Below are 22,443 nucleotides of genomic sequence, written 5' to 3' on the forward strand. Positions count from 1 at the left end.
TATTGTCTGTTTCTTTTTGAGATTCTTATCAAAGTAGAGGCCACCGCTCAGTGTAAAAGAGCATTAGATACATAGGGGGGGGGCTTCAGAGATAATGGGAAAGATTGGGAGAGGGGCCTGGATGGTAAATAGAAGAAATGAAGATTATTGCTGCATTTTACAGATTAAGAATGATCAAAACCGTGGAAGGCGGTTTCTACAGATTCTAACTTCTTATCCGCTATCCTCAGGAGATGTCTATTTACATTGATGCAAAGCTGCTCTGATGATATTTACTTGATATAAAGATGTAACCAAAAAGCAATGTATATGTACACATCAACAGGATTTTGTACATGTGTTTAAATACTTTTCTGTTGATTTTATTGGGGGGGACATTGATGCGGTATAGAGCTTCCCGCGGTCTTTGGCATTTTAAATTTTCTTCACAAAGTCTGGAACTCCCCCCCCCTTCTATATTGCCTCCCTTGAGGGAATTTGGTTATTTTTCTAAACAAACCCCACACAAGAGAATAGAGGAAAGGTGAAGTGAAAATAAGATTTGTGTAAAATAATTTTCTTAATCCACTGTCTGAAAGTGTAGGCAATTTCGTCGGCTATATCTAAGGGTTTAAAAGGGGTGTTGAATGGTTTGCAGCATTCCCAAGTTTAAATCCCAAGGTACCACTGGAGGAACATGCGGAGACTGCGCATGAAGCAGCCCCAGCAAGAACCTCTGCACATCGGGCATCAAAGCAAATGGTCTTTGAAATAAGATTGAAAGAGCAGACCCCTGAACCCTATGCAAATCAGCATCCAGTCCACCCTGTAATAACATAAACAACCTGGGTAATCAAAAAGAAGTAGGACACCGCTTACTGTCGCACCAGGCAATATACGTTCTCTAGACACAATGATAGTTTTTAGCTGGAGCCGGTTTCCGAGCCCGAATCTCAGATAAGCCCTTAGCGTGATGGGTCATGGTTTTGATAGCTACGCTGTTAGAGCCAAGAGCCCTAAACTGAGATTTAAAAACAAAAAAAAACAGTTGTTGAATTAATAGGTCTGGTCGGAGCAGCAGAACTCACAACTGACCCACGTCCCTGGAGAGAATGTGTACCAGGCTTGTCCAATCCGGCGCCACCAGTATGACTGGAACGCCTTCTCTCGTCATCTTCAAGACAATCGGCAGCATGGATGCCAGAGGGAACAGGTAAACTAGGTGTAACGGACATGGCATCTACCAATATTGCCTGAGGATCTCTTGCCCTGGAGCAGAAGAGCTTGACCTTGTGATTCAACCAAGACGCCTTCATGTTGAAATTTGGTTGACCCCACCAGTCCACTAACTCTCAAAACCCTTCCGGATGGAGAGACTATTCGCTGGTCTGAAAACCTGCCTTCTCAGAAAACCCCAATTTTCCACCCCTGGGATGAAAACTGCCATGATGGACTGATCATGATGATCGGCCCACTGAAAGAGAAGGTGAGTAAGGGTCAACTTTTTGGGGTCTGAGGCTTTCTATAATATACTCAAGTTTTTCAGCCTTATAACTCTGGTGTGGTGTATTACTTGCCCTGTTAATAGCTCAAGGTGAGTAGGTGTCAATGTCTATAGCTCTTGGTGGCGCTCTAGCTGGATGTTTGACACTACCAGCTATAAACCACAAGTGCTATAAAGTTCACAGTGTATGGTGTCTACTTGTGCTAGATTTAGTTAGTGGTATGTGAGGGGGAGATAAAAGAATCTAAGTAGCAACAGCTCTGGATGGTTGTAGCCCCAGGTGGACTTTTTGTTGAGAGCTGTTATTTACTAAACTGCTGGTTTGAAAAAGTGGGAGATGTTACCTATAGCAACCAATCAGATTCTAGTTATTAGTACATTCTACAAAATGACAGAATCTGGTTGCTACAGGCAACATCTTGGGTGAATGTCGGTGTCTGTTGGGAGGACGTATGCAGATGTTGGTAATAGGTTATTAGCAGTTTGCTCTGAAAAGACCAGTTGTGTAGTGAAATCGCTCTTAATATTGATGGTCAGCGATTCGTGCCTCTGGCGGTGGTTTGTGTTTCTGCTTCCTTGTGATTGGACAACGCTGCTCGAGTTCCACCCGCAAAATTTTCTGTGGAGGGGAACTCACAGGCGCTGGTGCGATCCACTGCAGGAGTAGCCAGATCTACAGGCTTTCATAGGCTGACGATGGTGTAGTGGTGAGTGCACCATGTAATAAGGGAAGTCTTTGTCCCCTTACCAGGAACTACTTCAGGGATGTGGAGCCTGAGGTGGGAGTTGCCGGGATTTTGTATTGTGCAAGGCTGGATTGTCCAATCGGATTGAAGGGAGCATTTGGAGGGAGTTAATGTGATTGGCTGGTGGTGGGAAGAGGTAGGTACGATTGGAATAATTGGCAAAAATGTCTAACTGGGCCTTTTAAGGATTGTGGTGCAGATATGTGGGAGGGTAAATAAGCAAAACTAATATATAAACATTTGAGAGAAGTAAATATAATGTTATGCTAAATAAAATAAAGTTAGATGATACAAGTTAACATTAATTTAAATATTTAAATGTTATTTTAATGTAATTTTTATTTATTTCTACCTATTTAAAAGTAGAGGGAATAGGGGTGTTTTGGTAGAAGGTGCCTCAAGTGGTGTTTGCTCTGGTTACTGAGGTTCTAGAGAAGGTTCCGAGGTCGAAGTCTATATTGAGACCCTTGGGTGTCAGGTTGCCTACTGTGTGATCCATTTTGCTCCTTATTTGGATATTTGAGATATGAAATCTGCTCTCCACTGTTTCTACACATGCTTGATAACGAGGAAAGTTAGTCCTGAGGGGATGGGGTGTAGTCTCAAGTGTTCTGTACTTCATTCTTCCATTCTTGAGGTTTTTGATGTTCTCTGGTATTCTGTTTCTTAGGTCTCTTCTTCTTCCAATACACAAGACTAATGTCATTGGAGAAGGTAGATAATTATAGTAGAGATTTATTTTATTTTTTTGTTCCTTGTTGAGTGGAAGGTCGTATTTTCTTTCTTGAAATTCGACTTTCAGGGTTCTGGTTTGATTCTTAAACTCATGCACAGGGGAGCAATTTCTCCTGAGCATTTTGAATTGCCCTCCAGGGTTATTCTGTGGCCAGAGTCTATGGTGGTGCCTGGGATGTATTTGTTGTAGTCTAATGTAGGTTTTGGTGTGAAGGTCCCCATCTTTGATGTTCCACCTGCTTCTTACTGATGTTGGTAATGAATTTTAGGTTGAAGTTTGTTGATGTGGTTTGTGAAGGTGCTTAGGTTTTCGTGGCTGCATTTTCAGATGAACAGGATTTCGTCAATGGTGCTGGTTATTGTACCATATGTCTTTATCATTCCATTTGACCATGACGAGGTTCTCATAACTTGGTGCGACTTTCATCCCCATCGCTGTCCCTTTTATCTGTCTGTCTGGTATCTGAAAGTTGGGTAACTTTTCAGTTTTTCATAGGTGGTATTCTCTTCTTCTAGGTAATTTTTAGAGGGGCTGTTCTATATAGGAGACCCCCTACCTGATCTCCATAACACTGGAGGCCACAGCACTTCTCCAGCAACACCTGTTTTTAGGGGCTGACAGTGACTGTCGGCTTCCAGTGTAGAATCTCATGGTCATTGGTACCCATGTCTCCTATCTCCTTCCCAAAACAGTCCAATGGAGGGTGTGGCAGAAGAAGGCACCAAAACTGTACTGCTTCAGCCCATGCCTAGCATCTGTCTCTGGCAGGAGAATGCCTCTAGCACATTGGTGGTGCAGCAGTTAAACTCAGTACATAAAATACTTTGCAGCAAGAGGCAGCCCTGATGAAGAGCATTATATGCCTGTTGCCAGGAGGGAAGGGGTAGGGGTTTTGGAATTTGGACTTAAAGTGCCAAACTCCTACCTGTACAGTTTATACCTGGCCAACCAAGGGTTCTACAGGTGTGGTGAAACTACAACTCCCAACATGCTTTGCCAGTAGCTAACCAGCTGGGTAAATTAATTTAGGGGCTGCATACCCACGATTGATAGACCAGCTGCTTGACTTCTGTAACTAGGAAGGTCTGCATCCATGACCACAATGTAATACTGCTCAAGTCTAAGGCTGCTGGAACATGGGCACTAGTGTATGAAAAGGACAATGTTGCAATAATGTATAAAGGGAAAGTCCTGCAAAAGGAAACTGTTTAAATACTAGACCAATGTTTCCTAAACCAAGTCCTCAGGGCTCCCTAACAGTGCAGGTTTTCCATATCTCCTTGTTGGAGCACAGGTGTAGTCATTACTGACTGACACATTGTAACAGATCCACAGGTGGTCCTAATTATGTCACATGTGATCCAGAAAACCTGCACTGCCCTGAGGACTGGGTTTGGGAAACCCTGTACTAGAGTAATGTAAATATTGGTCGGGTTGCAGTAGAATGGAGGTTAGTTTTATAATGCTAATACCAGATAAGTAAACTGTCCTTTTCTATTGTCCATTTCCAAAATGACCATTAACAGATCCAGTATCTGCTCTCTATCCCTTCCACTATGTACTAATATGTAGCTAAAGAAAACAGAGTCCAGCTGGAAAGCAGATACAGCATCACACAGGAATGAAAGTGAAGTGCAAATTTATTAAAATAGATAAAGCTCATACAGTTAATACCAATTCCCTCCCACAGTGGCAGAGATGTCTATTGGCTTTGAATGATAAGTGAGCACACCTGGTCTTCCCCAGTAAATGTCTTTTTGCTGTACAGCAGTATAGTATAAACATTATGGAAAGGGCCCCGTGTTTATGAAGTCGTGTGTCCCAACCAGAGTCCGTAACAGTCAGACAAGTCTACATCTTTCTCTCACGAGCTAGGTGAAAACACAATGCCTTGTGGGGCCACTTTTTAGACTGTCTTCTATTCTTAAGGACTAGGAGCCAATGTCATTATCGCACTACAGGCCTCAGAAGATATCTAGGTCCCTGTGGAATCAACCTTTATAAAAAAGAATGCTCTGGTGCCCATTGAACAGAGCAGTTGACTAACCGTCCCATCCACAGGAAGAGCAACTGTCCTGCAGAAATACCCAACGTGTCATCTACACAATGTGGTGGAGACCTGACTATAGAATGTTCAGACACATAAATAGAACTTCCTAGCATCACTTGGTAGAACTAGAATTGGGGACATCTCAGCTCTACCACTGATAATGTTTCCCATACAGTGTGTAATGCCAATGTGTTTATAATCACCGGTTGCCTATCCATCAAGGAGCCAGCCAATATTAGGGAGAATGAAATCTACAATGGCTGCCACCACTGTACAAGAGACCAATGTTCTTCTAGCAATCTCACTACCACCCTGTGGTTAAAATAATAAAAGTGTAACTAGCTGTAGGTTCAATGCCCAGTACACATCGTGATCCAAATTCAGCCCTGGGAGCATCTCAGCACCAGTAACTCTGTGCACATTGTTCTTAGAACGTAGAAATATGTTCTCAGGTGACAAATTCTGATTTCACACGTTTGTCTGGCAGACATGGGGGGGGTTAATTCAGTGAAACAGATTGAACATTCACATAACACATAAATGTCCTCTGACTCTTGCAGCAATAATGACATTATAGACATGTTCTCCAGTAGCTCCTCACACCCATAATTACATCAATAATTCATAGACGTGAATTAAATCCAACCAGCATCATACATAGGTGCAGCTCCCTTACACCCGTGTAAGAATTATATCATAAAATACAGAACTAGGAAGCCATGTCTATGGAGATGGGGAACTGAGACCATTAGTTACTGCCCAGAACGTGACTGTACTGTGTAAATACCCTGCAGGGTGTAGTTCTGCCCCTGGGCCGGAATGAAGCCTCTTATTCAGTAGGAGAGACAGCCGGACTGGTGCATAGATTAGTTACAGCTCAGGAAGAGTCATAGTTTTTAGCTCCCCTCCTTAGTGTACAAAACCCCTTTCCCCTCAATATTAACCCTTAACACTGCAGACACTATAAGACACTAAGCTAGCAGGAGTGCATTCATATCTCATTCCCAGCTGTTGTACAGCAAATAACATCTGTTCATCATGAAGAATTAAATATATTAACATCCTCTGTGCAAGCGCTGTGTCGAGCCTATAAGGTAAGCAGGCACCAGTGCCCAGGTACAAGATGGCCGGGAATGGGTTACGCTGGCGGCTTGCGGAAGGCACCCCAGCCGTGGAAGCACCGGGTGAAGGCGTGCGGCTCGTTTCCCTTACGCACCAGGCGCAGTTTGCGCGGATGGGCCGTGTCCTTGGCTCTCATATGCTGGATATAAACCTACAGGGAGAAGAACAATACAAGACAATGGTAATTCTGTGCAGTCACTCATTCTAGTAAGTCCACCGAATCAGACAGCCAATGGTGTAGAACGACACGTCCCATCATGCCCTGCCCGCCAATCACTGCTCCAGCAATATCACAAAGACCCAGGGACTGAGCAGTTAATGAAGTGTAAAAATAGGTCTGAGATATTAAATAAAGTAAAAAAAATAAATAAAGATAAAGATGGAATTATAAGTTTTAGGGGCAAAGATGGTATTCAGACACCTTAGGCGTAGACTATGATGGGCCAATAAGAGAACAGGAAACGCACTTACCTGACACGCCTTCAAGCTCAGCTTAATCTCCACCTGGCTGGTCTGGGTGCCCACCCACATGTATACCTGGAAGAGAGGACGTGATTACAACCCGGTTCTGTGCCCATCTCTCGCCCATTTACCCCTTGCGCCCAGAACTCACCTCCTGGCCGTTGTCCAGTAGCATGATGTCGTCGTCCGCCAGGTCGTCCTGGCAGAAGTCTGAGCACTTCTCCGACACAGAGAAATAGCCCTTCTCGTTGGAGCACCTGGTGGAACAGAAGACCACAGAGAATGTGATCAGTGATCACAGATAAAGACCACACCCAAGACCAGTTCCAATTTAGGGTAAGCCTCATGATTTGTACTAAACCTTTATTGGCTGGGGAGCCCCTGCCCACTACCGAAGCCAGACATGAAGATTCAGGACGAGCACTGGTCTATGCAAGACCGCAGGTTGGACAACAGCTGTGATATTGTGCTCCCCCCCCCGTCTCTAGACTGAAGTAGAGTATAAAAATGACTACAGACACTCACCTGAACAGACGTGAGTACTTCATATAGTCCGCATCCTCGTCATAGGCTTTGTGGCCCCCGATGCCCACCCAAAAGAAGTTCTCTGGCTCCTCACCTTCGTTAATCACCTGTTAAACAGAACCATTCAGGAGACATGGACACAGCAATCTGCAGGCAGTTAGTGAGCAATAACGAACAGGTTTAGTCATTTCTATATGTCGGATAAACCATCGCACCTGTTTACTATATGTGTCATCGAACATGTGGTTCATGATCTCCTCCGCGAGCTTGGCCTCATCCGGATCAGCCGCTCTGCCCACCCAAGTGTACACGATGCCCTGGTTATCGATGCTCTCAAAGGGGACCTGGAACAAGAGGGCAGACGATCAGCGAGGGTAATGTTCTGTAAGAATTCTCCTCAGACCTCAGCCACAGCGTCGATCACAACTCACCTTCAGGATGAAGCAAAATTCCGAATTCAACAAACTGCAGTCTGTGTTTATCTGGATACACCTGTGGAAGGGAGGAGAGGGTTTCAGAACTATACGTCTCTATGTACAAAACACACGTGTAAGGAAACCGTGCCTTTCGGCGCCCTCTCCGTTTACACCATACAGTGGTGCCCCGACTGCCCAGCTCAGGATGAGCTGCTTATAGCACAGGTCCCCTTCTTGGACCCCATTGCCCACCTGGTGCAAAGTGAACTTCCATTGGTTCTCACGTGGTACAAGCTGGGCTGAAGCCCCACGTCCCTCATCTTCCTTTTCCCTTTGTGAATGATGAACTTTCTCTTAAAATGAGAGAGGAACTTGGCGTTCTCCTGTTGCTGCGTCATCCTGACGACCTAAGAATTAAAAACACAGTTGTTGGAGACAATAGGGAGGACGTGGCCGTTTTGCCCAGTCGGTGGCCCAACCCAACCTGTGGTTAACAAAACTGTGCTTGTGTGTTTATGATATAACTCGCCTCCAGCTTTCCTGGGAACAGGCTCTCAAACTTCTTCTGCAGACTAAAGGTGAAGGTAAGCCAGCCCATGTTGGAGGCCTCTCGGCCCTGCCAGAAATACACCACACACTGGAAGTCTTCTTCAGGCTGCTTCTCATCCTCTTCGTCCTCGTCATCCTCCTCATCATTCTCATGGACCTTCCTCTTCTTCTTCTTCTGCTGCTCCTCCTCCTCATCGTCATCATGTTCTATCGGTACCCAGTACCTAAAGGAGCATCGAAATGTTACCGTCCATAGTCTGGATTAGGCTCTAAAACCACTTGTGGCCGGAAGCTGGACCTCCGGGACGATACCATTTGCCGTCTTTAACAGTATTAAATGTAAATCCAGAAAACAAAGGATTCCTTGGCTACTAGTTACCTGCACAGGAATACATAGCAATCCTGCGTGTGAAAGTGGCCAAACTCTTCTTCGGGTAGACGGGCAAACTTCTTCCCCTCCAGTACGAATCCCTCCATCCCATCCAGGTCTTCGTTCCACTCCTCAGTGAGCTGCTCAGCCTGTAGGCAAAACATAAGCGACACATGTTCACCAATCTGAGCCTTACGTTCAAATAAATGTAAATAGAGTCGTTGAAGAATAAGACTGACTATAACCCAAACGAGGACCCAACTATATTAGTAATAGACATTGTGCCGCCTGCACCTACCTCTGAAGCCTGCATTGGAGGCTGACGGGGGAGGAAGAGTGCGGTGAGGTCGGCTTTTATCTGGTCCTTCTTCTCTGCGTCTTTCTTCACTTTGCCCACCAGCCCGTCTGTCTGAACCACGCTCTCCGCATTCCTGGTGTAATCCACCTTCAGGACGTCATCCCAGTTCCTAAACTTGGACTTGAATACCTGGTAAGGAAAGTCACAGAGTTTTACCGACTGCTCAGACAAGTGCCGTGCGGAATCATTGGTGGCGGTCGCAACCGCCTGGCAGCCGTACCTGGCATTCTGTGCCCTCCAGGTTGCGGATGACCATGGCGTGTTTCGGTCGGTGCAGCATTCCGCACACCTCCTGCCCCAGTTTCAAAGCCGCCGCTCGAACCAATCGAGAGGACTTGCGTCCGATCCAGATGAAGACGTCGGAGTGGCAGTCCAGTATGTACACGGACTTGGTGTCCAGCAGGCTTTGGAGCTAGAAAACGTGATAGAAGATGGTGTTTATACAACATCTCCTGTGGACCAACATTCCTCTACCATGCCACCTACCACCCGTACTACAGCCACTTACCTCCTACAGTATTGCCATCAAACTTAGTGGAGAATTTAAGTTACAGCAATAATAAAAAGGACGTCTAAATTTGCACAATAGAGGGAACTCTGCTGGGCAGCAATTGTAAAATATCCTTTAGGTGAATTAGACCGTCTATCTATGGCAAATAAGCATAAGGTCATTCGAACACATAAATGCACTGAAGTTAGTTCACTTCTCCTAAACTCAGCCCCCTTCTGCTGTAATGTGTCCCCTGAGCTGGGCACTGATGTTTTACCCTATTGTGGGAGGGACCAAATTAAGTGAATACCTGCAGATATCATTGGGGGTGTGGCCTGGCGATGACACCTAATTTAGTTTATTTTGATTTTTGTTACAGCGGTTCATTAAAAAAAAATGTTGATGTCAGCAAGGGTAACAATGAAAAATAATTTAAAATAAAAACAACTATTGGAACATAGAACATTTCATGTACGGAAATAAACTGGTCCATATTATGCCCCGGTATTCACCAACAACTGCTCTCTGCTCCTGCAGGACTCCCACCTTTGATAATCCATGCTGCATTAGTGGCTACTTGGCCACAGAGTGTGAGCTGGGGTTATCTAGCACATATAAGGAGCTTTTCTGCCTCATGAAAACCCAAAGTAAAGCTCTGCAACGGTGGTACTCCCAGGGAACATGCATGTGACCGTTTTCATTCATTAGATTTGGAACGGTGGAGACAGTAAGAATAAAGATTACAGAATACTGCTGCTCATTACACATCACATAATACTCACCAGCCTCATCTCAGGCACAAGGTCTATCTTTGGTCTCTTCTTGTGTTCAACGCAAATCTTATAGTTAATCTGTGGTAGCTCCAGATAGCCCAGACCCAGTCCAACCTACCGGAGAGAACAGAGGTCAGCTCATGTCAATAAGGGGGGAAAACAGCTTAAATGGCAAAGCACAGCATGTCAGTTATTCTTATTGTCACATCACTGTGCATAATTTCACCAATCACAGATCATAATGGCTATCTGGAGGACTGAAAAGCAGTGAGATTGTAATGTCTGCCCTGCCCGTCACATACAGGCTCTGAAAGACACTATTGTCCAATAGAGGATTTACTTGCTCTTACCTTATATAGTTTGGGGCGCGGTGGTTGGAAGTCTTCAGCAACACAGGGTTTGATCTCATCCGGTTGTCCCCCCAAAACCTCCCAGAATTCGGGAGTCTCCTGCTCCTCTGTAAGTGATATGATTTCCGCTTTGCCTTTCCTCTCATTCTTGTTGATCTTCTCAGCAAAGAGTCTGAAAAAGGGATCGGTGGGAGCAAAGATTGTAAAGACCAGAACACACGTGTGCACTGTAATATACTTGGAATAACCCACAACACAGACTTAGACCACTGATTTACTAACGACACAGCTGAATGTACCACATACGTTCTATACAACTATCTTGGTGAAGGAGTTACCATTACAAACAACATTAAACAGTTCTTTTATGGACGATGCACAGCAGTCACGATATTATTGGCGCTACAGCGCCATCTTGTGGCAAGACCCGAACATGCAATCATACAAAATAAAACACTGGATTCGAATATCAAGCACAATTTGGAGTTATTTATGCTGTGAAGACACCTGAACCTCTAGCACCACCCTGGACATCCCCTCTTCCCTGTGGTACCGGTGGCAGTGGCTACCTGGCTTTCGTAGTGTTACTCAGAGTGGCCTGTGATCCTCTCCAGATATAAATTTCCAGACCGTGGTCCAAGAGATGCACAAACCTGAAAGACACAGCGTCAACTGAATGAGACCCCACTGGCAACTGCATAAAAGGTTCCCAAAATTAGACTGAGACACGAACCGTGGATCCAGAGACGTGCCCTTTAGCGGCATAGGCTCCAGGCGGATATTCTTCTTGCCGTAGATTCGGTAGAGCCTGGGTGGGAGGAAAAACATTCACGAGTTGGTGACATCTGCATAAGGGAACAGCGCCCCCACCTGGTCAGTAGACACATTGCCTTCGTTATAGCTCAAACGATTCCGTGTTATAAAGCAGTGAAAAATGTCTTATAAACAAGTAACTGCACAAATTATTTTTTTTTAACATGAGATATGCAGCCTGTAGCTTTTCCATACAATTCCCAGGCATGCTCTGCTAACCAATGGGAACAAGACGTAAGCTCTCTACTGCCCTCACCTGGTGATGTACTGCGAGTCCTCTACGGTATAGAACCCACTGGCGGAGCCGCCTTCTATGTAGGAAATCTCATTGTCAAAGACCTGAAAGAGCAACACAATAGTCCTGGTCATGTAACATATTATATTATATAAATAAAGTAATATAAGTTCAGGGTCTGATCCCGCCTCACCTGGCTGAACTCCTCACTCTCGTCTCCCATCTCCTCCCGTATGGAGCGGCACTCAGCGCCCAGGTAGTTTCTCAGGTTCACGGCATGGATGGCAGAGCAAGCCTTCTTATCCAGCGTGGCCTCCTGCCCGATCCAGTAATAGATCTCCCAGTGCAGGCCGCCGTTATCATCCAGCGAAGTCTGGGGAGGAAATCCAGGAGAAGGGGTTAGAAGAGGATAAACAGTTCTCATTTAATATTTCGTCTCATCCTCTTGAATAATCAAGTTTATTCCCAGAGTGGGTTGAAGAAGCATTCATCACTCATAGAACCATCTATATATAATCTATAGGCATCCTTACACATTCATGAACGTACGTCTCTTCTCAATACTGTAATAATATGTAGCTCCCCCTGCTGGCAGGACCCAGAATGATCACAGGCTCGATTTATTTTTTGTGCCCAGGGCCGGCATACAAGGAGAACGGACAAGCACCAAAATGGGTCCCTGAATTCCTCCTCTGTGCTAATTTTTGGGATTGGGGACTACAATTTTTCACTCATCAGATATTTTATGTATTTTTGACTCACAGGACACGTCAGAGCATAAAACATTAAGGACTCAATTCAATTTTTTGCGGTGTGCTGAGCAGTGCCTCCGGAATCACTGCGTGGCTGTGCAACATCCCAGATTTTTCCTCGCACCACATAGAGTTGCGATGTCCAGGTGCCGTAGTACCTGTGAATGTGTGAGGATTGTTCACAGGTGCCGTAGTACCTGAGAATGTGTGAGGATTGTTCACAGGTGCCGTAGTACCTGTGAATGTGTGAGGATCGTTTACAGGTGCCGTAGTACCTGTGAATGTGTGAGGATCGTTTACAGGTGCCGTAGTACCTGAGAATGTGTGAGGATCGCTCCACATTTTGGACCATAATATTAGATTTTATTGAACAAATTACCAACATTCGTGTCCCAAACGACGTTTATTGAACAGACCTATAAAACCTCAGTAATCCGTCAGACACACATCTATACGATGCGGCAGTGTTTAACCGAACCTGGTGAATTCAATGGAGAACATCTCTGGTCTACTACAGGTACCTGAAGTCTGGGTTTTCAATAACTGTCCTCTTCCCGGTACCATTTAAATGGATCTGTATTTGGGGTACCCCATTGTTGGTTACCCCCACCCTCTCCCCTATCCATTTCCCCCCTTCCCCATTACCCCCGGCCACACAACACACGCTACTGAGTGTAAACCGCTCACCTTTAGGACGATGTAACAGTCCGCCTCATAAAACTTCCCATGGAAAGCCTCGTCCGCCAAGATGGGAATAAAGTTCTCTATCTGCCAGACGGTGACACCTGGGACCTGACCCACGTCCTCCACAAAGAATTCTGAATAGTCCAAGTGAGGCTTCTCCAGTCCTTTGTCCCAGCGGCGGGTCTTCAGATCGGTGTATTTCATATCTCCGTTCTCCTGTTGGTGGAGGGGAAACACAACAGAGCTGTCGGTTATCTACACACGACATCTACAAGGACACCTGATCCTGGATGTTGGCAGATCAAGTTATATTGTGTATATTCTACATCAATATAGAATTTACATCTACTTTAATGTCATCCAAGATATCATGTTGTGCACATACACTGTAGGATGAACCCAACAAGGTAAAACAAACTTACCACGCGCTCTTAGACCCTTCTCTCCATATTTCTCCATGTAGGAGCGTATTAGGTTGACGGTTCAGGACATACCCATAAATTTTGTAGCTTTAACCGGTCTCCCGATTTCCTACGTTCCTCACCTGTATCTTCTTGTTTTTCTCCTCTGCCACGTCAGACATGCCCTTCAGCACCTGCTTGGCCTGGTCATCCTGTGCAGTGTCCTTCCGCCGGCGGAGACGCATCTTCCTGGCGGAGGAGTCCTTTGGGGCGCTGCCTGGTGAAAGACGGGCACCCAGATGACATGGTCCCTAAACCGGTATCTATTTAGCTCAATTCCCACCACCCCCCAGCCCCCACGACTTGTGTTTATACCTAATAAACTGGGTTTAACAACAAAAAAAAAAAACATCTTGAAATATAATAATGTTTATTTTATGGGAGGGAAATTCAGCGACATGTTCCACCTACCCCCTGCGGCGGCGGCGGCAGCGACGGTGGCTGGAGACGCTCCTGCTAGGCGTAGCTGGTTCTGCAGGGAGAAATCGATGTTGTAGTATTCGGAGGTGCGGTCAGCTGGTTTTGGGGGCATCACCAGGTTGGGGTTCTCTCTCACATCCAGAACCTAGAAGGACAATAAGTGATAGGTACCAGAGAGAAGACATTTTGCAGCACCAGTTCAATATCTGCAGTTAGTAAGGTCAGCCTCAAGGTGGCACTGTTCCTCAGTGACGACTGAGCGTTGTCTGGGGGGTTGTCACAGTTATGTCAGATGAATTAATGCGTCAGTCACTGGTTGTATCTCTGGATGGAAGCTGTGCACATAGCAGCTGCAGATCAGAGATATAATAAAGTACAACTGTGTTCTAAGTCCAGTGAAAATCACCTTGGTGAACATTTTGGAGAAAGTTGGGTGTAGAGTCAATGCACGGCTCTGTTACACACGTACATCAGCTAAAGGATATGTATGAGGTTATCTAGTGTGTGATGGTCACCTACCTCTAAATCCGGCAAGAAGTGGACGGCCTCAGGCAATGTGACCAGGCGATTTTTATTTAGAACAAGCTTCCGCAATTTGGCAGATCTGGAAAAGAGAAATATTGTTTTATCGGCAGCTAGTTGGTACCTGGAGCACCCTACCTAATCCCAGGTGCCCCCCCCCCCCCCTTCCTAGATAGCATCAGGTGGGCCCCATCACCTAAACCGCCCCCTCACTTTAATACCCCAACCCCCCTCTAAGTGGACCCCATCACCTAAACCTACCCACTGACCGCTGGGTGGGCCCCCGTCACCTACCCACTGACCTCCCCCATCATCTACCCACTGACCCTCAGATGGGTCCCCGTCACCTACCCTCTGACCCCCAGGTGGGTCCCAGTCACCTACCCACTGACCTCCCCAGTCACCTACCCACTGACCCCCAGGTGGGCCCTCGTCAAGTACCCACTGACCTCCACCGTCACCTACCCACTGACCCCCAGGTGGGCCCCATTACCTGCACAGACTCTCTGGGATCAGTTCCAGGTTATTGTTGGAAGCCATGAACTCCTCCAGGCTGCTGAGTTTGCCGATTCCCGATGGGATCCCATCAAAGTCCAGCTTGTTGGAGTTTAAATAGAGTTTCTTCAGCTTGGACAACTTGCAGATCGCAGACTGGAAACCGAACACAGGCAGAGAATGAGCACACTCCATGCATGACCATAATACAACACTAACTGCAAGCTCTGCAACCTAGTGTCCTCAATAAGCCAACCAGGAAGGACCCTAAGGGGTCACCAGTGACTCAAACAGGACTCTGATCTCTTTAGGACTCACAGATACAATGCAAGCGCAGTCTATGAGTAAATAATGTAGCATTAACTCCACACCAGCATGGATCTATTAGTAATGTCTTACAACGATACAAATATATGAATTACATATCTATCCATCTCACACACTAAACCGGACGTACAGGGAGAGAGGTCAGCAGGTTGCGGGACAGGTTGAGGGTCTCCAGCTGAGTCCACTGGTCGATGCACAGGGACAGTTCAGAGATCTGGTTGCTGCTGAGGTTGAGGCGTTTCAGGTTGACGAGTGTGTACAGGCACTCGGGTACCCGGCTCAGGTCATTCATAGAGAAGTCCACATCTGTCCGAGAGGAGATACAGAACCACGATAACTAGCTGTCTGTCCGCCAAACATGCGGTTCATAGATTATTAATCAACAGGATTACTGAAGACAACAGAACAAGACTCAAAATTACCCCTTTCAGAATGGCAAAATCCAGAGTGTTTTGTGCCATCGTCCGAGGACTCTGGTAACATCTAATAAATGTTACGTTCTAATAATTTCCTGCTTGGGACGGTCAGAATTACGGCCTTGGAACTGGGTGAGATTTGTTCTACTAATCTGTCTGCAGCTCACTGAATACTCTGCTGTGTTTATGTAGCTGCCTCTCTGGGACCGGTTCCCATTTATATACACTAGTCTTGTTCTATTAACTACAAGAAGTGTGTTCATTACTTGTATATGTATATGGACTACTGAACTTAAGCCTTCCACCAATTGTGTAGCTCAAGTACACGGAGACTATTTATGTTGTTCATCAGAAGACAGATCGTCACAAGTCTGTCTAATGCTAGAACATGTAGTCTATACGCTGGCAGTGTCCATCATGCAATGAATCCCGATGTGTTGGGTGAGGCTTACATCAAATATGGTGAAGGTTTGTGTATACCAATACAAGTGTAAGAAAACCCCGACCGCTAGGTAGCAAAGCCCCAACCCCCCAACCGCTAGGTAGCAAACCTCTGCCCTCCGACCGCTAGGTACCAAATCCCTGTCCCCCCGACCGCTAGGTAGCAAAGCCCCAACCCTCCGACCGCTAGGTAGCAAAGCCTCGTCCCCCCGACCGCAAGGTAGCAAAGCCGGACCCCCTGACCGCTAGGTAGCAAAGCCCTGACCGCTAGATAACAAAGCCCAACCCCCTGACCGCTAGGTAGCAAAGCCCTGACCGCTAGATAGCAAAGCCCGACCCCCTGACCGCTAGGTAGCAAAGCCCTGACCGCTAGATAGCAAAGCCGGACCCCCTGACCGCTAGGTAGCAAAGCCCTGACCGCTAGATAACAAAGCCCAACCCCCTGACCGCTAGGTAGCAAAGCCCTGACCGCTAGATAGCAAAGCCCGACCCCCTGACCGCTAGGTAGCAAAGCCCTGACCGCTAGATAGCAAAGCCCGACCCCCTGACCGCTAGGTAGCAAAGCCCTGACCGCTAGATAGCAAAGCCCGACCCCCTGACCGCTAGGTAGCAAAGCCCCGACCATGTTACTACATACCTGCTAGATAGGACAGGCCTTCCAGAGAGGTGGGTAGATTGCTCTGCATTCGCTGGGTGTTTCTCAGATGCAGAGTCTGCAGGGCGACCATGGCAGGAAGCTGCCTGTAAAAGGGACAGACACAGAGGTCACAGAACGCTCTAAGTAAACGCCTGGTACCTTCTCCCGAGCACCGGGCCGTCTGACCTGAGCTGGGCGTGCATCAGCGGGTTATTGTTCAGGATGAGGGTCTGCAGGTGCACCAGTCTCCGCATCTGTGGGGGCAAGCTGTCCAGCTTGTTGTCACTCAGGTCCAGGTACAGCAAGTCCGTCAGGTTAATAAACAGCTGGTTGGGAATGTTGTCAATGCTGGGAATAAAGAACAGATATACACACGAGATGTTACACATGACTGAGTTGGCCAATGGAATATAGGGAAGGAAAGATCACGTCAACACTAAGCCATCAATATTAATATAGGAGACATGGATCAATGTTTTTCCTCTTATAGACAGCCAGACAGGGAGCTGGTCTGAGGTAGATACACAGCCGTCAATGTACGAAAGGGATACCTTAGCGGACTAATACTACCACCGTGTCTCCGCCATCAATTGCCCCCCACACACCACCACCGTGTCTCCGCCATCAATTGCGCCCCACACACCACCACCGTGTCTCCGCCATCAATTGCGCCCCACACACCACCACCGTGTCTCCGCCATCAATTGCCCCCCACACACCACCACCGTGTCTCCGCCATCAATTGCCCCCCACACACCACCACCGTGTCTCCGCCATCAATTGCCCCCCACACACCACCACCGTGTCTCCGCCATCAATTGCCCCCACAAGCACCACAGTGTCTCCGCCATCAATTGCCCCCACACATGACCACAGTGTCTCCGCCATCAATTACCCCCCACACATCACCGTGTCTCCGCCATTAATTACCCCCACACCACCAGTGTGTCTCCATCATCACCCCCACATCTCTGTATTATGGAGTCTCTGCAGGACCATATCCACGTTGACCTCTCACCTGTTGTGGCTGAGATTGAGCACCAGCATGTTCTTCCCGCTCTCCAGCTCCCGCGGACACTCGCTCAGCTGGTTGTAACTCAGGTCCTACAAGGCAAACACAACGGGCTCATTGTCTTCTTCTTATACCATAAATCTTACTGCTTACAGCATGTGCCATACAAGACAGCTCTGCACAGACACGCTGGTGTCCAACCCAGGCTGTACGACCCGCACAACTGCTAAAGAGGAGCAATTTAAAACAAAACACAACTAAATAAATAAAATTAAACCTACAATTATAAAAATGGTGATTCCCCCCACAAACATGGACCTTGTATTTTACTTACTATCTGCAGTAGGAAAATTGTATACATTTTTCTCAATTTCTATTACCGTTTTTTTTTTCCCAATGTGGCACTAAGCCTAACCCCCAATATAAATATATATATATATATATGTATGTTACAATTGGCACACGGTAGACATTAATGAAAACCACCGGTAACGGTGTAGAAAAAGGTGGTGTTGTCCATAGCAACCAGATATTTGATTTTCATCTTCCAAGCTGTCTCCATTTGCAGGGAAACACAAGATATTCAGAATGAATATCTTGTGCATGCGTGTAAAGGTGAACTTTACACGCGTGCACATGCATGTGGACACAGACTGCACACGGGCACAGAGCTGGAGAACGATCTCACACCAGTACAACATACATACCAGAACGGACAGGTCATCAAGCTGGAAGATGTCATCCGGGATCCCAGAATTCTTTAGGCTGTTGGCTCGGGCTACGATAGCCTGGGAACAAAGAGAGGTGGATCAGAGCTACAGCTTACATGAGCCATATATCTATACATGTATTAAGTAGAACACATTCTGAGGGTGGTGTAAATGTCACTTCAGCTGATCAGCACATGAGAACATGGATTGTATGGGGGCCAGGTGGGGTAAATCTTTTACCCTCGTGTACAGTTATCAGTGTTTGCGGTTTACAGAAAGAGATAAACAACAGCACTTTTCCCAAGTTAGGACAATCTCCCGAGTATAAAGACTCCTATCCTATAAGGTGCCAGGATCACAACACACTGTCCCCCAAAATAGATCTGACACCCCTCCTCCCTTCTGAAGGCCTTTGTTGGAGGAATTTACAAACTCCAGGGATAGTACACTTATTAACATTTATTTATATAGCACCAACATCATCCGCAGCGCATGTTTGGGCACTGCCCGCTGTCGGCCAGTGCAAGCACTAAGCAGCGGGATCGTTCCATGTGTGTCAGGCCTCAGCCATAATACATAGATCAGAATACATTACAAAGGTAACATCTATTTCAGTTAAAATTAATATAAGTCCGCAGGAGAACTTGTCCTTCAAGCCGAGCACATGACCACAGAGGAGATAGTACAGGATGAATGAACCACACTCTGCAGACCATAAAGAAATACCTGACATTTCTGATGGGCGAGGCCAAAGTCTCTTATCAGGTTCCACCTCCCAGGTCACATTCTCCACTACACTAACCCAACTTCTTAAAGGAACATTATAGTGAGGCATTATTTAGGATTACTTAACCTGTGCGGGCCTCCCAGAGGGCAGGAAGCCTGTATGTATGTATGTATGTATGTATGTATGTATGATATATATATATTTCTTCTGAGAGATATAATCAATGCTAATCTTACAATCATTAACCTATCGAAGTGGCGTCACTGGTTCCTAGTGAAAATGGCCGCCTCCGCTGTGACTAGGTGACAGACATTATTAAATACGGTGGTTCAAATAGTAGAGCCTCTAAGGACAACTTGTCCTGTGTTATTACGGACTTGGGAGTGACAAATATTGCTTCATGTAGCCACAAAGGAACAGGTTCAGCGACTTCCCCTGAGCGTCAGAGACTGGTACAATAACACAGGGCAAGACAGCTACAAAATGGTATTACTGCGGTGAAGCCATTTTTTAGGCCTAAAGAAATAGTATGAATAAGACTGTGGGGATGGTGCAGTGTGTATTTTGGCTATAAATTGACCAAACAGGTAATGACTATCGGTATATACACACACTCACAACATCCTTTATTTCCACAGTGTACCCGTCACCCAATCACAATGAAGCCGTATGGTGTGCTAACCCAACATTCCACCAATCAAATCACTTCATGTCTCAGTGATGTCATTAGTTCCCAGTGCATCGATAGGCTGCTATCTAACAATAACGGGTTCACCCGCAAAATGGCTGCCTCCACTGTGATGTAGCCTTCTGATGAAACCAAGAAAAGTGTAGAGAGGTATATTATATTAACACCTTAAATAATTTAGCCCCCCCCCCCCCCCCCCCCCAATAACTGGAGTTCCCACGGAGTAATATTATAAGTTGTGACATTGCCTGATTTCAATGTAAAGTGTGTTGTGTAAACAACTGAGCACTTCCACAACATTATATTATAATAATTACTATAAACACTGACTGAGTAACAACATGACAGCAATGTGAGTACTTACCCGCAGGCAGGGAAGGGACGAGAGCTCGCCATGTAAAGTGGTCAGATTGTTGTGACTCACGGACAGATGCTCCTGGAGTAGAGATATAGAGATGGGCAATAATAAAGATTACATCACCTGCATAGGAGCCATATCCATCCAAATATTGCTTGTAACACGGACTATAGTATTAAAGTGCCAGACAGTAAACTGCGTGTTTTGAAAAAGTGGAGATGTTGCCTATAGCAGCCAATCAGATTCTAGCTGTCATTTTGTAGAACGTACTAAATAAATGATAGCTAGAATCTGATTGGTTGCTTGTCAGGCAACAATGTGCCTCTGCGAGTCTTGTGAATGTGAACAGAAAGTTTATGACCGATGGAAAGGCTCTATCAGTGAAGGTAAAGGAGCATGATCATGGCTCTGAAAACACACGCAGGACCCCCTGTGGCTACCGGCCCTCACCAGCTTGTGCAGAGACGACAGCTCCTCCGGCAAGTAACACAGCCCGGTCCTGTTCAGTTTCAGCCATCGCAGGCTGGACATAGACCTCACATGTTCAGGAAAGTACCCGCCCTAGAGGAACAGACATAGACATCTACGTTACAGGACGGTTGCAGCAAGTGTCCGCTTACCCTGAGGCTAACAACGGCGTTAAACAGGAAAAATAAAAATGCATACAATAAAACGCAAACCACTGACATCAATCGGCTTTAAAAAAGGTATAAAACACTCCGACTAATCATAATTCTGACTAGAAGACGCTATGATGACCTGCCTCTCACAATCTGCTGTTACATTATAAAACAAAGCCTGGCAGGTCAGGCTGTGACTTGTAATTCCCCTACGTGAATGTTTTAGATAGCAGGATATGCAAGTTAATAAAATAAAGAGGTCTGTAGGGAGATACACTTCTGCTATTCAGTGCAATATACTTTCTGAGCAACTTATACGTTATTTTCTGCTTAACCGAAGCTGTTCTGTCAACTAAAGTATAACACAGCCTCTTCTCCTCTACAGCAATTACTCTAAACATTGAGTATAGTCACCTGGTAAAATAAAGAACTTATGCAAAACACAAAAGCTAGAATTAACTATTGGAGGTAGCACATCACAAAGAAAACCAGCCCATACTATACTGGATACGATATTAGTATTTAGACTGTAGGGCTCATTTACCAATATAACATTCGCCCTGAACCACAGCAAACAATCACCAATTAGCTGCTTAGTGCAAGTTAGCCAATGGAAGTGTCTGATTAGGTGCAAAATTTGACCAACAAGATGATTGCTAGCATTGTGTACCTTGCGCATTGGTTGCAATGTTTGTCTGCAGAGTGGCATTCTCAAGAACAGATCTACAGAAGTGACAGCATTGTTTTTATTGGGACTTATGACATATTAGTTCTATATACATGCTACAACAATGAAGAAAAGCACAAAGGAGCGAGCCAACACTACCAGACCAGAAACATCTTGCAGATACAGACTGGCAAGGGCGGGTAAGCAGTGTGCCCACGATAAATCAGCGAAAGATGTGCACACATTGAGATCTATATGGGCAGTGGGTAATACGGCTCTGCTGGCATTGGTGGCACCCTGGCAGGTGACAATACCGGCATGCTGTCTTTTAGCATGTGACAGATCAGAGGGTGACAACCTACGGTTTACCAGTTGTTATGAAACTACAAGTGCCAGCATGCCAGGCAGGGCACACGATGAACTTGCAGCTAGCCAGCCACGAGTTGTCTAAGGCATGGCTGGTGATCAGTTGTCAAAACATCTAATATTTAAGTGATTTATGTAAAAACAGTTCTATGAAACAGATGCTGGGGCATTGCTGTCCTCACTGCATGGGGGTGGGGGGTGGGGGGTGAGCACGTGCGGCTAGCAATGTAGGAACATATATGAAGAACAAAAACACACGTTCCCATAAATACTACTCTGGTTCTTTAAATCATTGTTGTAGCTGGTTATTTTAGACCTGCTGTTTCATGACCAAACATAGATCCATTCTCCTCCCTTCTGCAATATAATCCACAAGTCTTTCCCTAGACAGGTGTTATGGCTGAAGGCACCAACATCCTCACGTTCTTCTTGGAGGTAATGGGCGAGATAAAACTAATTTCCATACATAAACTAATGGAAACACATCAATGAAAATGAGTTCATGGGACAACAGTGAGGTTACCAATAGCAACCAACCAGGTGCTTGATAGCATTTTCCAAACGGCACTACAAAAAGGACAGCTACAATGCAAATGGCTGCTGTGGGCAACACCGCAGTTATCCTGCGCACTGGTCTCAGAAGTGCCACAAATAGATCATTG

The 22,443-nt window shown here is 45.9% G+C and overlaps 1 protein-coding gene across 1 annotated transcript in view; it reads right to left on the reverse strand.

Annotated features, from left to right (window-relative positions):
* Positions 1-4,587: 4,587 nt before the first annotated feature.
* The window catches only part of FLII (FLII actin remodeling protein), a 22,361-nt gene continuing 4,505 nt past the window's right edge, over positions 4,588-22,443 (reverse strand). Inside the window, exons 2-30 of the mRNA XM_075179226.1 lie at positions 20,579-20,689; positions 20,135-20,206; positions 18,353-18,433; positions 17,652-17,737; positions 16,820-16,981; positions 16,634-16,737; positions 15,270-15,445; positions 14,811-14,968; positions 14,315-14,399; positions 13,787-13,940; positions 13,459-13,592; positions 12,918-13,130; positions 11,672-11,851; positions 11,500-11,582; positions 11,164-11,238; positions 11,000-11,083; positions 10,431-10,602; positions 10,090-10,194; positions 9,038-9,229; positions 8,758-8,946; positions 8,469-8,608; positions 8,070-8,313; positions 7,793-7,947; positions 7,556-7,616; positions 7,340-7,468; positions 7,125-7,231; positions 6,751-6,856; positions 6,609-6,674; positions 4,588-6,288 (exon numbers count right to left, since the gene is read on the reverse strand). Coding sequence (XP_075035327.1) covers positions 6,154-6,288; positions 6,609-6,674; positions 6,751-6,856; positions 7,125-7,231; positions 7,340-7,468; positions 7,556-7,616; positions 7,793-7,947; positions 8,070-8,313; positions 8,469-8,608; positions 8,758-8,946; positions 9,038-9,229; positions 10,090-10,194; positions 10,431-10,602; positions 11,000-11,083; positions 11,164-11,238; positions 11,500-11,582; positions 11,672-11,851; positions 12,918-13,130; positions 13,459-13,592; positions 13,787-13,940; positions 14,315-14,399; positions 14,811-14,968; positions 15,270-15,445; positions 16,634-16,737; positions 16,820-16,981; positions 17,652-17,737; positions 18,353-18,433; positions 20,135-20,206; positions 20,579-20,689 — 3,759 coding nt within the window. The 3' untranslated portion in view covers positions 4,588-6,153. The remainder of the gene's footprint in view (positions 6,289-6,608; positions 6,675-6,750; positions 6,857-7,124; positions 7,232-7,339; positions 7,469-7,555; positions 7,617-7,792; positions 7,948-8,069; positions 8,314-8,468; positions 8,609-8,757; positions 8,947-9,037; positions 9,230-10,089; positions 10,195-10,430; positions 10,603-10,999; positions 11,084-11,163; positions 11,239-11,499; positions 11,583-11,671; positions 11,852-12,917; positions 13,131-13,458; positions 13,593-13,786; positions 13,941-14,314; positions 14,400-14,810; positions 14,969-15,269; positions 15,446-16,633; positions 16,738-16,819; positions 16,982-17,651; positions 17,738-18,352; positions 18,434-20,134; positions 20,207-20,578; positions 20,690-22,443) is intronic.

This window comes from Mixophyes fleayi, chromosome 7 (assembly GCF_038048845.1).
Source record: "Mixophyes fleayi isolate aMixFle1 chromosome 7, aMixFle1.hap1, whole genome shotgun sequence".
Lineage (NCBI taxonomy): Eukaryota > Metazoa > Chordata > Amphibia > Anura > Limnodynastidae > Mixophyes > Mixophyes fleayi.